The sequence below is a fragment of the Oreochromis niloticus genome, linkage group LG1 (assembly GCF_001858045.2).
Source record: "Oreochromis niloticus isolate F11D_XX linkage group LG1, O_niloticus_UMD_NMBU, whole genome shotgun sequence".
In the NCBI taxonomy this organism is placed as follows: domain Eukaryota; kingdom Metazoa; phylum Chordata; class Actinopteri; order Cichliformes; family Cichlidae; genus Oreochromis; species Oreochromis niloticus.
In genome coordinates, this window is record NC_031965.2 from 1903972 (window position 1) to 1922072 (window position 18101).

General features: G+C 41.1%; 1 protein-coding gene across 4 annotated transcripts; it reads left to right on the top strand.

Moving 5' to 3' along the window:
• The first annotated feature begins 330 nt into the window (after positions 1-330).
• Positions 331-5496, top strand: foxr1 (forkhead box R1). 4 transcript variants are annotated; one of them, XM_019365269.2, is made up of 7 exons: positions 335-530; positions 697-789; positions 1462-1691; positions 3168-3236; positions 4664-4791; positions 4972-5204; positions 5404-5496. In XM_019365269.2, exons 1-7 carry the CDS (start codon positions 398-400, stop codon positions 5430-5432), a joined length of 915 nt encoding a protein of 304 aa, XP_019220814.1. In that variant the 5' UTR covers positions 335-397; the 3' UTR covers positions 5433-5496. The 4 variants fall into 4 exon arrangements, with proteins under 4 accessions (XP_019220931.1, XP_019220846.1, XP_025762939.1 ...); XM_019365386.2 differs by lacking the exon at positions 4664-4791 and having other exon boundaries at positions 331-530; positions 4994-5204; XM_019365301.2 differs by lacking the exon at positions 697-789 and having other exon boundaries at positions 331-530.
• The last annotated feature ends 12605 nt before the right edge of the window (positions 5497-18101 follow it).

Sequence of the window (18101 nt, forward strand, 5' to 3'; positions counted from 1 at the left end):
GGCAGCACTTCTTCATCATGCAGGGATAATAGCAGGGATAGAACTTGTGTAAGTGATGAAAATTTCTGCTGCTTTACTGGATTTTAGATAGAAATAATGCACTTTGTACTTATCATTTGCTTAAAAGCTTTATATTTATATATAATACAGATGATGCTGTTTAATTGATTCAGACTGAGAATCTTGTTTTTGGAAGGTGTTATTTACTTTGACTTTTTACACCTAAATTGACATTTCTGCTTACTGTAGACCTAAATGTGTCTAATCATCACAGGCTGTGTCCTGTTAGGATTAATTGTGTCCAATCAGGCTGTTTAGCTCCAGCTGTTGTATAGACAGTCTGCCGGTTCCCACATTTAAGAGCTTCTGTTGCACGGAGAGGAACCAAACCACTGAAATGCATTCAGCTATGACCTTACAGCTTAAAACCAAAGCACAACTCTTTAACCTGCACTGCTCTGTCGGTCTGACTGACTGGGACATGGACAAGGAGCTGAAACTGGCTTCAACCACTGACCAGTTATATCATGGTGATGGATTTTATTTTCTCCAGTAGTGTTTGCTCTTTATTCTGTCATATGGATTAGCATTTTTTTGATTCGTTCTGAAACAGCGAGTCAATCTGAAGATCAGACAGTGTGTATTTTGTCATTGTGTGTGTGTGTGTGTGTCAGCGTGTTTGTGTGTCTGTGACAGATGACAAAGTGAGTGATCAGTATGTGGTCCAGAGGCCTTCTGTAAGAACCTCGAAAAGGAAAGATGAATTTATTTGGTACGATAAAACATCAGGTGAGCTCCATCGAGTCCCACCCCCATAACTCAGCACTGAATGACTCCTTACAATCACTCTGTGTTCCTTAGTTTGCCTTTGAAAAATGTGGTTTGTGTAGTGTTTGAAAGAAATGGCAAACAGTCAGTTTAGGACACACGTTGTGCTGCTTTAGACACTGAAGTGTGTGATTTGATTGAAATCCTTTGATTTATTTTCTACCTGAAGCATGTTTCTTGTATGTATTTCTTCTAATACACAAGGATGCAGTTCTGTCACCGTACTGAAATTATTTGGTGAGCTTTGTGTTTGCCACTACAGTGCAGTATGTGTGTGCTTGAGTGTTGCATGCACAGCTTTGGTAGCCTATCAGTATGCATTTGCATCCCTCCCTTATCGTGCCAGTGCACAGTGATGGACAAACACAGCAGATGCCTGCTTGTCAAAACTTTGCTCCCCCACTCTGCTTTCTAATGCTTTTGTTTTTTTTGTATGCATCACTGTGAAAGGAGGGAAACCGTTACAAAGAATGTAGTTTTTAATGTCTTGTCTGGAAAATGAGCATCCACACGACACTTTTGCCTCTGATTTTTTTTTTTTTTTTTTTTTTTTTTTAATGCTTCTGGCTTCATGTGTTGGAGAAATGATTCTTAAGTGATCACTGTAGCAAACTGAATATTTCTGTGCATCAGATACTTTTGTGAAACCAAACCTGTGGCTGCTGGTGAATCCCAGCATTGCGTGCCCGATCCAGTACAACGAGATTAATGCTGATGCGGGGCCTGTGTGTGAACCTGCTGAGGAAAGCCAAACTCGGCCCCTGGAGACTAGATGTCCCCTGACAGCAGAGCTCCACGTGTTTTCCTGCCATGATGGTCCTCTCCAGGGGGAGGTGCTGCAATCAGTTTCCTCTGAGTACACGGTACACACTAACCGCTCACAGCCACTCTAATATGCATCGCCTGGTTCTGTTTGCAGTGGCAACCTTCAGCTTACTTTGTTAGAGTGCTGGATGTTTGTGCAGAGTCTCAATGAACACTTCATTTATTTTCTGGATTTGACACGTGAGCATAGGATTAAACATCTGTGTTCATGGGCTATCCCAGTGGTTCCCAAACTTTTTTTGCCGGGCCCCCCCCTTTTTTTTTTTTTTCTTTTTTTTTTACAAGAAAAATGTTCGGGCCCCCCCACCACCTAACCCCCCGCACAAACACATCCTCCAAACACACACACACCCATATTTTGTTTACAAACTCCATTGCGGTTTATTTCACACCTCAAACATTTAGTAAACAATTAAGCAAATACAAGTAAACGGCAATAAATTACAGGTAGTAATAAAATATACTACTAACTCGTTTACGCTACGTCCACACCTACACTGGTATTTTTGAAAACGCAGCTGTTTTTATGCGTTTGGGCCTTTCGTCAACACGTAAACGGCGTTGCGATTCACCGAAAACGGAGATTATAACTCCTTTTTTGCGTTTATGTGTGGACGAGGATTACAGAGTTCGTCACGCAATGACAAAGGTATGTGCCTCTTTTCACGTCACGCTGTGCGCCACGTTATTGTTTACATGAGATGAATTGCAGAATGGCAGATAGTAAGATTAACAGTATTTTGTCTCTATCTTCAGGTTTTACACGCTTACATATACACACGCAGTTACTGTCCCTCCATTTAGAAAGGCAGAGGCGTCACGGTGTAATTATTTTACGTGTAGTTTGGTTTTGGTTTTTTTTTCCTGTGTAGTAATATTCAACATTGCTGTCAATACATTTTTCAAAAAATGTCTCTCTGTGCAAAATGGGTTTAAACACAAACAGCTGTGGGATACTGTTTGTCCGTGATTTGGAGAGCGCAGCGCGTGCTCCCGACGCAGGGAAACTAATTTTGCAGGGGAGACCTACCTTGGCACTTGTGCAGGTGAAGCCAAAGGGAAGATATGCTTCACCAAATTTTTTAGTCTTTGGCTTGGAAGGAAGTTGGTTTGGAAACATATTTGGCGATGCTTCATCTCCTGCTTTGCGTTTGTGTGGGAGCCCCGTCAGAAACCTGTCCACAGTGTCCAAGCGCGCTTTTTTTTTTTTTTTTTTTTTTTTTTTTCCTTCTCCCTCATACCGCGCCCCTCTCTCTCTCTCTGGGCACCTCTGGGCTATCCCATGGCTTCATTAAAGACCAAACGCATTACCATTGACCAATGAACATGGGTCACAGGCCCAGTCATTCATTATTTGGTGTAACTAATCAATAAGTGACTTCAGTCTCTACATACAGCTTTTACATTTATTCAAATACACGTTTAGGTCATTGCCTATAAAAATCCTGTAATGACTGAAACGCCTGTATCTGTCAACGTTAACTGTCAATAATCTGACCATCACTGATGATTAGGTCAAGAACGATGTCGTCTCCTGTCAACCCGTCAAGAGCAGACGTAAGGCGAGGACCATAAAGCCCAGGGTGAGAACGATAGCTTTGACCTGGACCAGTTTCCTTCAGTGGGATGCAGGCAGCTCATTACTCGCTTTTTTTTGAGAAGTCCTCGAGAACCCTTGTTTTCCTCAGACAGGCTTTTCTCCAAATGAATTAAAATGAGAACATTTTCAATTATAGCTACAGTGTTTTGGAGGAATTTAATGAATTAACCCAAACTAAAACAAATTAGGATTCTGTGTGAAATGGAAATCTGGCAAATCTTCATTCTGTTTACAGTTTAAGATGGAAAACGTTAAATGTTTTTACACTGAGACATTTTAATCTGATGCAAAATACTGGCTCAGTTTGAATTTGATGGCTGTGTGTCAAAGTTGGGATGGGGGCAACACGGTGGGTGGCGCGGCAGGTTTAATTGAGACGAGGTCAATGACGTGACTGTGTATAAATGGGCATCTTGGAGAGAGAGTTTCCTTAGTCCCAATAAAACTGCATCTACATATTCTGGAGTAACTGGGCAAATGCCGTAGACACTCAGTGTTTCTCTTTATTCTTTATTGTCATTATTCTAGTTGCTCCGTTGTTTGGTGCTCAACTACTCCCACAGTTCTTGTGTGTGTTCAAAATTTAAACTGTTCCGCTAATGCCAGCCTTTTTTTGTGTTCATGACTTATTTATCATGAAGCTTTTATGCATGTTTTTGGTTTGTCCCCCCCCCCATTTAAGTGAATGGAGAACATGAGAAGTGTGGTCGCTGGTTTAACTCGCTTTATCGGCACTCAGTTCAAAAGCATGCGTCTCTGATAGTATGGGGGTGCATTAGTGCCTATGGCATGCACATGTCACCATCACTGCTGAAAGGTAAATGCAAGTTATAGAGCAACATAAGCTCCCATCCAGATGTCATCTTTTTCAAGGATGGCCTTGCATACTTCAACAAGCAAATCAGAAACGACCAACAATAACCATTACAACAGCAGGGATTTGTAGTAGGAGTCGGTGTACTGAGCTGGCCTGCCTGCAGTCTAGAACTTTGAAAATATTTGGCCCAGTATGAAAAAAAAAAAAAAAATGCTACAAAGACCCAGGACTGAGCAGCTGGGATACTACGTCAGGCAGGAGAGAGACGCCTTTCCAACTGGTCTCCTCGGTTCCCAGATGTTTATGGACTGTTGGAAGTCCCAGTATTTTTGAGACACATTGCGGTCATCAAATTCAAAAAAAATTTTTCGGTTCTTAAAATGTTTGGTGGTTTTTTGTTTTGTTTTTTTTTTTTGTTTGTTTTTTTTTTCTTAAGCATTTGATGTATCACAGGTTCTAGTGTGAATAAAATATGGGTTTATGGGAGATGCAGTTCATTTAGAATGGGGTTTGTGTGCTGTCTTTCAGGTGTGTGAATGTTAAAATTGTTTCAGCGTGAATGGGCTTTTTATTAGTGCGTTTAAAAATTTCAGGACACTAAGCCTCTTAAGCCAGGCTGCTGGCCCCGTCCACCAGTGAATTACTGCATCCTCATTGCCTTGGCACTCAAGAGCAGCCATACAGGGAGCCTCAAAGTCCAGCAGATTTACAATTTCACCAGGTTAGGATTTGATTGTCTAATTGCCCGCAAGGTTACTTCACCTTGCATGCTAAATGAAACACGTGATCTGGCATGATTAGGTCTTTCAGAACATCAGATGGGTTCCTTTTCATTCCAAAGTTATGTTTGAACTGGATAGAACTGCTGCACTGTCTGATGTGACTCTCTGCCCGTTCCCAGAGAGCACTTCCCATTTTTTCAGACGGCTCCAGATGGCTGGAAGAACACTATCCGACACAACTTGTGCTTCAACAGCAGTTTCCGCAAAACTTGCAACCAGCTGTGCAGAGATGGCAAGAGGAAGTCATGTTTTTGGCACCTTACTTTAGATGGCCAGCGGCGCCTTAAGGATGAGATCCACATGCTGACAGGAGAATCTTTAAAGCAGCTGGAGAAGAGCATGTCCCACCCAGGTAAATGGAAAGCAATCTTAATGTGAGGAAAGCTCATAACTCCAGTTTACTGTCAGAACTGGTAAGATAATGGCAAGGAATTCAGTTTAGTACCAAATATGTAAAGAAGTGGCTTTGGAATAAAACTCATTTTGAAGTGTAGAATTCAGTTTGAGGTGCTGTTGGTTTGCAACAAATAACTGCTTTCTTTTTGTTTCAGATATAATTCGGAGCTTATTTCCTATGTGATTTCAGTTAAAGGGGGAAATGTGCATTAAACAGTAGCATAATAAAGCATGGTGTAAAAGATCAATCTGATTCAGTGTTCATTAGTCTAAATTTATTAATCTGTCTTGTTAAAAATGTTTTACACACACACACACACACACACACACACACACACACAGAGCTGAGCATCACCCTTGATCAAAGACTGCATTTCAGCAGTGTGCAGCAACCTGCTGAAACAGTGGTACTTGTTGAAGCAATGCCCACATGAACAGTAGGACCCAATGTTTCCCAGCAGATTATTGAGCATCCCACTGCTTCCACTGACTCGTCTTGCCTTCCTGTAGTTTTATTATACTGGTACATTTAGTTTTTGTTTTGTTGTTTTGTTTTGTTTCTCTCAAGATGGTGCAATTTTCAGAGAAATGCCAAAACATAGATTTCAACTCAGTACCACAGCTGATGATACAAAGACTACATTCAACTTGTCTGTTTTCTTTTGCAAGAAGTTTGTCCTTATGTAAATCTTTGCTTCATTTGACAATAGTCATGGTTCAATGGTTCAGCCCATAGCAGGAGCGGCTTTTTTCTTGTTTTCAGCAGCAAGCGATGCTTATGATTGTGCCAGAGCACATTTTGAACAACACCATGGGAATTTCAGATTTCACACAGGTGGTTGCATGTTACACTCTGGAAATGGAAGGAAGGTGAGAGTTATTAACCCTCTGTGGTCCACGGACACGCTGCATCTCCAAATCACATGACTGATTTAAGCTGACACAGCAACAAGCTGCAGCCAGGCTGTCTCTATTTCAGCCCACATTGAAAGTTCAGACTTCCAAGTTTTTAAATTTTAATTACAGGCCAGTAAATCCAGAGTTATGATAATAAATGTATGTGTGTATGTATGTATGTATGTATGTATGTATGTATATATGTATGTGTATATATATATATATATATATATATATATATATATATATATATATATATATATATATATGCGCCATGCTTTTTTCTAAATAATGTCGTGTGTGTGTTTAAGCGTTTTCAGTGCGAAAACAGTGAGGAAAGAGGGGGAAAAAAAGCAACCTCTTTCCTATCGGTGGAAAAATGTACCATGTCGACCAATTTTTTAAAAAAAAACAAAAAAAAAAAACAGTCAACACGTGGGATTTGGTTGTTTAGAAGGGGAGGGAAAGTTTAGGGAGTGACGGTAACGGCAGCGAGACAGAGCGAGCGAGTCTGTGTGTGACAGAGAGAGAGCTTTTAGATGTGGGAGATTTGTGACGTTTAGTGTGGAGTGTATAGTTAGTGTGTTGTGTTGTCTTGTGTAGTTGTTCTGTTGTGTAGTCGTTGTTTTGCGTGTCAGTGAGGGAACTAATGAATGTCACAAAGGCACATTTGCAATGCAAACACTGTCCAATGTAAACCAGAGTGATACACCTCCTCAGTAGCGGTTTTTGATTGCCCAGGGCGGCATCACGAGCATTGGCAAAAAAAAAAAATTGCTCGTACTCATGCTGCCCCGACGTCATGCCAGCGCATACTGGAGATGTCATAGGCACTGATCGGTTTTCTATCGCCCATTTGCTGGGAGTAAGGGCGCCCTCCTGCAGGTGCGCCTGCTGCTTGTGGCACAGGGAGGAGAGGGCGGGGGATTCTCTGGCTGGCTGGAGCAGCATCTAATAACCAACTCACAAAATAAAACTAAATAAAAACAAACCAACTAACACGAAAATAGCAGACATTATGACACAGACTTATAATTTGCACTGATGTTTTTTTCGAAATTCTATAAAGTGAGCGCGAGAGCCCTCGGTGCGACCGCTTGGTGTAGAAGTCAAAGTAAACTTTATTGTCATCTCCGCTATGTACAGTCTAGTATATAGAGAGACTAGACGACGAGGCTCCAGTTACAGCAGTGCAAGTAAACAAACAATAAATATATATATATATATATATATATATATATATATATATATATATACATACATATATACACACACACCCAGCACGCCCCTGTGGGCGGTTTATCCTTCAAGCTCGGGTCCTCTACCAGAGGCCTGGGAGCTTGAGGGTCCTGCGCAGTATCTTAGCTGTTCCCAGGACTGCGCTCTTCTGGACAGAGATCTCTGATGTTGTTCCCGGGATCTGCTGGAGCCACTCGCCTAGCTCGGGAGTCACCGCACCTAGTGCTCCGATTACCACGGGGACCACTGTTACCTTCACCCTCCACATCCTCTCGAGCTCTTCTCTGAGCCCTTGGTATTTCTCCAGCTTCTCGTGTTCCTTCTTCCTGATATTGCTGTCATTCGGAACCGCTACATCGATCACTACAGCCGTCTTCTTCTGTTTGTCTACCACCACTATGTCCGGTTGGTTAGCCACCACCATTTTGTCCGTCTGCATCTGGAAGTCCCACAGGATCTTAGCTCGGTCATTCTCCATCACCCTTGGGGGCATCTCCCATTTTGACCTTGGGACTTCCAGGTTATACTCGGCACAGATGTTCCTGTACACTATGCCGGCCACTTGGTTATGGCGTTCCATGTATGCCTTGCCTGCTAGCATCTTGCACCCTGCTGTTATGTGCTGGATTGTCTCTGGGGCATCTTTACACAGCCTGCACCTGGGGTCTTGCCTGGTGTGATAGACCCCAGCCTCTATGGATCTTGTACTCAGAGCTTGTTCTTGTGCTGCCATGATTAGTGCCTCTGTGCTGTCTTTCAGTCCAGCTTTGTCCAGCCACTGGTAGGATTTCTGGATATCAGCCACCTCCTCTATCTGCCGGTGGTACATACCGTGCAGGGGCCTGTCCTTCCATGATGGTTCCTCGCCTTCCTCCTCTTTCTTGGGTTTCTGCTGCCTGAGGTATTCACTGAGCACGCTGTCAGTTGGGGCCATCTTCGTGATGTATTCGTGGATGTTTCTTGTCTCATCCTGGACTGTGGTGCTGATACTCACCAGTCCCCGGCCCCCTTCCTTCCGCTTAGCGTACAACCTCAGGGTGCTGGACTTGGGGTGAAACCCTCCATGCATGGTAAGGAGCTTTCTTGTCTTTATGTCAGTGGCTTCTATCTCCTCCTTTGGCCAGCCTATTACCCCAGCAGGGTACCTGATCACTGGCAGGGCGTAGGTGTTTATAGCCCGGATCTTGTTCTTACCGTTCAGCTGACTCCTCAGGACTTGCCTGACCCTCTGCAGGTACTTGGTGGTTGCAGCTTTCCTAGCGGCCTCTTCATGGTTCCCATTCGCCTGTGGGATCCCCAGGTACTTGTAACTGTCCTCTATGTCACAGAGAGAGAGAGAGAGAGGTGTATATATGTATGTGTGTGTGTGTGTGTGTGTGTATGTATATATGTATGTGTGTGTGTGTGTGTGTGTGTGTGTGTGTGTGTGTGTGTATATATATGTGTGTGTGTGTGTGTGTGTGTATATATATGTGTGTGTGTGTGTGTGTGTGTGTGTGTGTGTGTGTATATATGTGTGTGTGTGTGTGTGTGTGTATATATGTGTGTGTGTGTGTGTGTGTATATATATGTGTGTGTGTGTGTGTGTATATATATGTGTGTGTGTGTGTGTGTGTGTGTGTATATATATGTATACGTGTGTGTATATACATATGTATACGTGTGTATATACGTGTGTGTGTATATATATACATATGTGTGTGTATATACATATGTATACGTGTGTATATGTGTATGTGCGTGTATATGTGTATACGCGTGTATATGTGTACGTATATATGTGTGTGTGTGTGTGTGTGTGTGTGTGTGTGTGTGTGTGTGTGTGTATACGCGTGTATATGTGTACGTATATATGTGTGTGTGTGTATATGTATGTACGTATATGTATACCACATGGTACACCCTCGCCCTATGACAGCTGGGATAGGCTCCAGCGCCCCCCGCGACCCTGAAAAGCGGAAGCGAATAGATGGATGGACTATAGTTATATGAAAAACGTGTATGCTTACTGCATTTGAATTATTTTAACCATATATAACCACCTGTATAAGTGTTTAAAAAAGGCTTTGATTTTGCCACCCCATTTGATTTCTTTGCCACCCTAAGAAAATTTCTCTAGGTCCGCCCCTGCATGCCACCCTAAGAAAATTTCTCTAGATCCGCCCCTGGCCCCACCTTCTGTTATTTTAAAACAAGACACCCGTCTCATTCCTCCAAAACCTTTTTTAGCTCAAAACAGAGAGAAGGATGGAGTCTGCACCCCTGCGTCACACTGAGGAGGAGGACAGTTCCTCGGTCGAGGGCTCATTAGTACCTGACACTCCCGGTTACTATAGCCCCTTGGAGAAGCGGCAGCAGCAAGCCGTCGAGCTTGACGGTCGGGCATCTTTATTTTTCAATACCATGAAAACCGCTGTGTATCACCTAGTCAACCTAGTAATCAACAAGTACCTCACTGACGAATGCAACGGCTGTAAGTTTGATCATCCCAGCCAGAGGCAGCACGACTGTCTGCAAGTGTTGGAGGATGACTTTTACGCTGAAAATTATTACAGCATCAGAAAAAGACTCCTCACCCCTCGCTTCATTCCTTCCATTCAACGTCTGCTGATTGCCCGCAACAACAAACTGGACGACGTCAAAGTCCGCACGGTGGCAGAGACTCTCTTGCACGAACTGAAATCGGTAAGGAAAGTCTTTGACGCCATCGCCGAGGCATACGATAATCTGGTGGGGTTGGACGTGGTGAAAATCGGACAGCTATGCTTGGTCAGAGAGTGTTACAAAGGAGGCTGCTAATGTTTTCTCTGAAACACTGATTCTTTCCAAAAAAACAAATGTATTGTACCGTATCTTTCAAACAGCTACCCTGCTTATTTTTTTCAAACAAGTATCCAGATTTTTCTTTCTTAAAATGTGTAACCTGCATTTTACCACATTTTTAAAAGCATGTGTCCATTTTCAAACATGTATCCTACATTTAGCGCATTTTTACAAACATGTATCCTGATATGGCCACCCTTCCAAGGCCCTGAGAAATTACCCGAATCACTATGGGATAAGGATGGGGACTTACCCTGTGTACCCACGTAAACGGTGATGAATTGTGAAGTTACAATTCTTTTCTGTAAAAAAAAAAAAAAAAAAAAAAGCATTTTTATATTGTATATAAATAAATGTTGATGTTGTGCGACGGGATTGTGTGCTTCAATTTTACTTATAATGTGCCAAATCACTACAACAGACGGCTCAAGACGATGCCGTCCAGAGTAAGGATCTTGTTAGACACTGTGTTTCCAAGATTTTCAAGTCCCGTTACAGTAACCTCAGTTTTATCTGAATTTAGAAGCAGAAAATTAAAGCTCATGTATCTAAACCATCCCAACAGTTTTACCAATAAAAGTGGGTATCATCTGCATAGCAGTGAAAATGTATGCTATGCCTTCTAAAGCATGCATAATGTAAACAGAACTGGTCTTTGCACAGAAGCCCGTGGAGCTTCATAATTAACCTCAGTGTGTGTGAAGTGGACTCTCCATTTAATAATAGCTGTAATAAAATGTTATGGTCAGCGGTATCAAATGCTGCAATTTGGTCTAGCAGGAAAGATTTCAACATGAAGGCTGAAAACTGATTAGATTAATTTCTGATGACCTTTTCTGTGGTTCTTAAAGTTTGTAACACCGAACATATTAAAGGATGATTTAAGGCTGTTTTGGGCTTAAGGTTCACAGGAACAATTTAATTAGACAGCCATTTACTATTTTTCTTTATTTTCTTGCTTTCATCACTGACATGTTCAATATGATAACTATATGAGATGAGAAAATAAATCCCTGTGTAGTTAAAAGAAACTTTAATCAAACTGAAATGTTGCTGAACTCTAATGGACGTGTCTTTTAATCTTGTCAACAAGATTACGGTACCAAATCAACTTGATGAAGATCTCCTTTGAAAAATACATACTCACGAGACAAAGTAAAAGCAGAGCCCTCACAGCTGGTAGTACAAAACACAGTGACAACTTGTGTATTAGATACCCTCACTCCAAAAGCATATATCTATATATATGGAATCTCCAAGAATATCACCCTAAAATGGCATTCAGGGGTTGTTACTGTAAAATAAAAAAATTTTAAAAAGCAGAAAAATTTTCATCTGAAAAAGTTGAATTTTAGTAAAAACAATGCTATGTAGGTTGATATTCTCGTTACAGACAAAGTGGATGTTTAAAAGTCTTTTGTATGAAGGGTTTGAAATGCAATACGTCTCCTTATCAGCTGGAAAGCCAGAACTTACAACACGATACTTTTTACTTCATGTACAGGGTTTCCAAAATAAGTTTTATTTCAAGTAAACAAACTAATACATTTGATTCAGGTAAAACAGATCATCACATTTATTCTTGTAAAGGGTTTTCTAAAAAGTTTTATTTCATGTAAAGCGTTTCCAAGGTTGTTAGCCGAGTTGCCCTGTATTGAACTTATTTACAGTGTGTCAGTAAAGGGTGGCATGCACTTCTGGCCCCTGTGTTGAATGAGCCCATGTTGGGTTTGTGAATTTGACACCTTAAGGTTTTGAAGTTGGGGATACATGTTCCTGGTGAGCATAAGATGTCTGATATCAGCTTGACATCTCAGTTATAAATGGAATTCAAAATGTTTTTGGAAGTATGACTAATGTATAATCTGACTTCTAAGGTACGCACGCCAAGGCCTAGAAGACAAGGGGACAGTTTACTTCGTGCTATAAAAACACAAACCTTAATCTTTGATCTTCCAACTTTATCTTTCTGTTCTGGTTTTAGAGTCTCTGTTTATTGAGTCGTACTTTGGGAATCACCCTGTTGTGAGACAAGGGTACGCTGGGAGAGAATATGGCATTATACAAGCAGAGTGTTTTGACTGTATCACTAGATCTAAGAAATACACCTGTTATTGGTTATTAAAAAGAGTTAGCTGTGGTGCAGGTTTAATTTATAATTGTTGCATGATCTGTTCAAGAATTACAGACAGTTTTATACCGATAGTGCAGGCATTTTTTACTTAAGTAGAAGTTTAGCTGCTAGTGTCAGAAATACTCGAGTAAAAGTTTGATAATGTATGGGCTCAGAAGTGTGCTCAAAGTATGAAAGTCAAAGTAGTAACCTAGCTGAATAATGTGCTATAATGAAATAATGTCAGTAGGTGAGACTACAAACTTAGTCTGGTGGTGAAAAGGCACAAGAGGCTCAGAGGCACATTTGGCAGCCAGGGTTAGAGCTCAGAGACCCTGAGCCTGGTGGTTGGGCTAGCAACATGGTCTGGTGAAAGAGTCTAACGTTACATAGTGTTGCGCCTGATAAAAAACAAAAACAAAACAAACAAAAAAAGAAAACCTATAAACTAACCCCCCTTGTTTAGAGGTGATTGTCAGTTTGCTGGGTTTTTTAGAGACGCCGAGAGTGAGAGAGATCATGTTCTACATTACTTTAAAAGTGATTTTCAGAGCTGTTGATGTATGAAACAGTGTCCATAGAGACATGGATCAACTCTGTTTATGGCATTGAGTGTTAAATTGTGATAGTTTCAATAAATCCTAAATCCTGCAAAATTCTTGCATTTATACTGGGGAGCAAAGAAAAGTTAGATGTTGGTTGTACTATTGAAAATCAGTTTCATAAAAACCATGTAAACAGACATGAAGAAGAATGTGTTTGTAAAACTAGCGGTAAAGTATGGGAACTATAAGGCAGACTGTTTCTGCTATCAAAACAGTTTGTGTTGTTAATCCTGAATGATTCTTGGTCACAACATTTTACTCCACACACATTTGGAAAATCGCATAGTTTGACAATAAATATCCCAGTAAAGACGCTTCATTTCTTAAGAAATATGCAGACGGAGTGATCTTTATCAAAAGTAGAAGTTACAACTGTGGCTTAACCGTTGTACACAAGAACTTTAAAAATCTATAGTGTGTGAGGTTGTGTAAGTAAGTGGTGTCTTGCCCTTCTCGCCTGCATGTGACAAACCATCTGTTGGATCATGGATTTGACATCTTAGCATTGTGAAAGTGGGGGAAACATACTTCTGGCTGAGCATAAGATTTCTGCTTATAACTTAGAATCTCAGTTCTAAATGAAATTAAAAATGTTTTTGTAAGTATGGCTAATGTATACTTTGACTTGTAAGGCATTATCACACACACACACACACACACACAAGAACAACATCAACACAGAGAAGAAGAAGAGGGGGTAGTTTGCTAAGCATCATAAAAGCAATCATTAATCTTCCAACTGTATCTTTCTGTTCTGAATTTAGAGTCCTTGTTTGTTTACTGAGCCGTACTTTGGGAGTCATACTGTTGTGATACTGGGGAGAAAAGGGTAAGGTGTGAGAGACTAAACCATTGCACACAATTAGGGATGGGTATTGATAAGATTTTCACGATTCTGATTCCATTTTCGATTCTGTTTAACGATTCAATTCTTTATCGATTCTTTTTAAAAAAGGAGAACATTAAGGTCGATTAGCTTAGAACTTTTTTTCTCTTTGAACAAGATAGAAGTTTAGGAGTAACATGGCCTTACAAACCCAACAGTGAGATCTTAAGAGATCCACAGCCTACAGCTCTTCAATGGGGTGTCACAGGGTCCCCAGGAAAAAAAATTGTAAATGTAAAATAATAAAATAAATATTCTTCTGTAGCAATAACAAAGTATAACATAAATTATTCTGTAGCAATTACACAAGAATATCCAGTAATGTCCCTGCCTACAATTAAACACATTCACTTACCGAAAATCGGGGGCATCTGCTGTGGCAAATGGGTGCAAGCCTTTGACCACAAACTTAGTCACTGCTCGGTGACATTCGTCTATCCTGGCCTGAAAGGAGACGCTAACGGTAGACTGCAGCGAGAACTGCCAGCATCTGAGCCAGCCAGAATCTGTCTGTCTCTCTCATCATGGTCACCTAAATGCAGGGCACAGTAATGGCAGGTTTTGTAATAAGGCAGATCGCGCTAACATAATATGCACTGTTAGCTGATTATTTACCTGCTGTATTAACGGGAGAGGACGTGCAAACGTTACCGCTGCTGCTGGGTTGAGATTCACGAGTCCGGAGCGGAATTAAAGACATTCATTTAAGTTCATCGCGTGTTTTGTGAGCAAATGCTTTTGCATATTCGTAGTGTTTCCTCCTTTAAATGAAATGTTGTCATCCGTTCTCGTAAAGTATAACCAAACTTTTGAGCGTTTGAGCCGCTTAGGCACCATTTTTCCTGCCAGGTAAATGACGCTCCGCAACATGGTGACGTCATTCGGGGTGACTGGAATCAATAAGGAAATCGTTTGCAAAAATGGCAAACAATTCCAAGGAATTGAAACAGTGGGAACTGGTTCTCAACAAGAACTGGGTTTCGATACCCATCCCTACACACAATACTTCAAAAATCTAAAGAGTGTGTGAGGCTGTTAGCTGTGTTGTCCAGCAATATACTTATCTACAATGTGTTAGTAAAGAGTGACGTGTACTTCTGTCCCATTAAGCAATGGTTTAACAAATTTCACTGCAATCTATAAAAGGAATCTGGATTTAAATAGAACATAGTAGTGTTGGATTAAGTGTAGGAAACACTAGTATAAGGTGTCTATGGAACAAATCTCCTTCAACATTCATAATGACCAAAGTGGATGACTACAGGCATTTCTCTCAGTCAACTGATTGTGTTTAGGAAAAAAGCAGCCAAATACACTGAGATTACTCCACATGTTAGTGAGTTAACTCTGGATGTCTGTGGGTTTTGTCAACTTTGGGTGAACAAAAGCAGAAAAACGGTAAAAGACTCAGACATTGAAAGTCTGGTTTATTTCATGAATACAATGAAACATTTTACAGTCCACAGAGCAAAGTAGCATACATGATAATGGATACTACAACATAACATGGACAGTGAGAAGTAAAACTCATCGTCTTACCAGCTGTTATATTCTTTAAACTTAAAATAAACCTCTGAAATTAGATTTTAGTGTTTTAAGTCATGTATTTAAAAAAAAAAAGAGTCAACACTTGTTTCTCTCAGCAGCATTACTGAGGTGACACTTTAATGCTTCATATCACAGTTTTTATGATGAAAAAACATGTTCTCTCGTTAGCAGATGTAGCAGAATGCATTTATTGCATTGTATGAGCTACACTTCTTGTAACAAAAAAAAAAAAAAAAAAAAAAAGCTGATTGGAAATGCATTACAAAAAAAAGCTCCTGCCTTGACCTTCCTTCTGCGAGCACGCACGCACACACACACACACAAAAACACACACACACACTCACATAGTAGCACACGCAGCATTGCACACACAAACACACACACAGAGAGAGAGAGAGAGATCATTAATACAAAGGTTTGCAGCAGCTTTTGGATTTTCACTCTTTGATGGCTTTAATATGAACAGCCACATAAAATTCATTCAATTTTTTGCCTTTGCTTCATTTAAGCTGTGTCTTTAAATCTACCATACCTTTCTTGTTCAAAACGTTTACTGACATAGTAAAGAAGTAGCTAGGGAACTCAGTAAGTATGAGCAGCAGTAGCTTAGGGACACTTTCTCAAATAAAGAAGATTTCATCATCTGCAGTTCGTGAAAAAAAAAGTGCCACATTAAAAACAAATCAATAGATCCACAAATTATGGATGCAGACTCTTTTCAGCTATAGAGGTAAAGGTATACTTCATGCACTTATCAGCATACAGTTTAAAGGCTTGCATCAGAGTGCATTGGTGCGCATTTGGGCATCTTTTATTTAACATGGTTATACCACTGTGAATTTTGCTATATAAATATGCTCAAGAGTCTATCATATGTTTGACATCCAGCTAAAAATTCGAAAATATTGTAGCGTCCCTCCGACAGAAGACACAGACGATCGGCGTTCCGGTTACTGGTGTTTATTCAGAATAGTAACACGGGCTACTGTGGGCCGTAGTCAACGCCAAAACAACAGGGAAAAAGCGCGCTCTCCAGCAACAAAAACAATCCCCCTCTCTCCTCCTTTCTTCCGCCACACACACACCATTCTCTAACCCCCGCCCCCGAACACTCTCAGCCAACCACACACCATTTTCTAACCCCCGCCCCCCGAACACTCTCAGCCAACCACACACATGCTCTCCTCCAGACTCTCTGTCATTGGTAGCTGATCTGATTGACAGGCCAACCAGCCTCTAGACTACTGCACATTCAAGGACACTCAGTAAATCACCATGCTGCGGGTGTGGTCGAACTATGCCATAAGTAACTGGCAATTCTTACGGTGGCCCCTAGAGACAAAACACGTACAAACTCCAAAACACATACAAACTCCAAAACACATACAAACTCCAAAACACTTGCAAACTCCAAAACACTTGCAAACTCCAAAGCACTTGCAAACTCCAAAACACTTGCAATACAAACTCCAAAACACATACAAACTCCAAAACACTTGCAAACTCCAAAACACTTGCAAACTCCAAAACACAACGGAAGTGCTCCAGGACGCTAGGGGCAGTGTTGAGCTTTTGTTACCTAGTAACTACACAAGCCATGAAGTACCAATGACCGGATTTGAGCTGTAGGCCGCATTTTAAGGCCGATTACTTCACAGCGACACGCTGTACCAATTCAAAGTCTGCTCCAAATGCGGCCCTTAATTTCCCTGAATTTTAAGGAAGGGTCGGTGTAGCCTTCATGGCCGAACATACCCCAGATTTCATAGCGCGGTGGTGGTGTGGATAATTTTGCCGAAAAAACAAAAAACAGCGGAAGCGGAGCAGCCGAAGAGTAAACTTTCAGAAGTAAGTACTGAATATTATGTCAGTTATTTATGCGCAAATGTTTTTATAATGAAGACCATTAAAACATTACTATTGGCCACATGTCGGGAAAGTTATGTGACATTAGCTTGGTTTTAAAGCCTTTACTTAAAAATATTCCCCGTTCAATAGTCGACCTTAGTCTTACAGAGAATGTGAGGATTTCATGGATAATTAAAGTCAGTCATATATCCACAAACACAACAAGATGAAAGTTAGTGATGCTGCTCGGTTTGCAGTCCTGAATATGAGGGTACAAGCAGGATTCACTGCACTGTTAATGTTAGCTATGTTATATTGCTGCCTCTGTTCGGTGGTGTCGAGCCAAACGGACTTTAACGTGTGTTTGAACGAGCTGACGGTTCACTCGTTAAGATGAAAGAAAGATGCTTTAATCACAGGAGTCACACATGTGTCCACTGGACCATCTGGGAGCTCTTCTTGTTTAGCACTCGTAATAACACAAACACTAAATCTTCCTTCTCTGTGCTGTTTTGTAGCAGTGTGTACACCTGAGACTGTCACCTGTCTGTCTGTCCTGCACTCTCTCTCTTTCTTTCTCTCTGATTGTGGAATAAAAGTATGAACATGTATTTATAAGTTACACTTGTGTTTGAATCCTGCAGCTTATCACACATTTGATTTCCATGTGTGACAACTGCAAGTGTCCAGAGTGAGGACAGACTGAGGGACCCACTGCTGCACATCACCTGTGAGGCTTTGCACCCCTGATGATCCACCAGGACAAACTCAGCAGTGTGTGAGGAAGAGGAGGAGGAAGAACCAGCAGCAGCTGACAGATGGAGAGAATAGACAGACTGTTCCCTGTTTGTGAAGGACTGCTAGGAAAGTTTAACATAACTAATTGTCTGTCCT

What these genes read in the sequence shown, in the direction of transcription:
- foxr1 (XM_019365269.2), top strand. Translation starts at nt 398, where the DNA reads ATGCATTCAGCTATGACCTTACAGCTTAAAACCAAAGCACAACTCTTT. An exon ending in CGAGGACCATAAAGCCCAGG is followed by an intron (nt 3,237 to 4,663) that starts GTGAGAACGATA and finishes TAAAAATTTCAG; the next exon opens with GACACTAAGCCTCTTAAGCC. An exon ending in GAAGAGCATGTCCCACCCAG is followed by an intron (nt 5,205 to 5,403) that starts GTAAATGGAAAG and finishes TTTTTGTTTCAG; the next exon opens with ATATAATTCGGAGCTTATTT.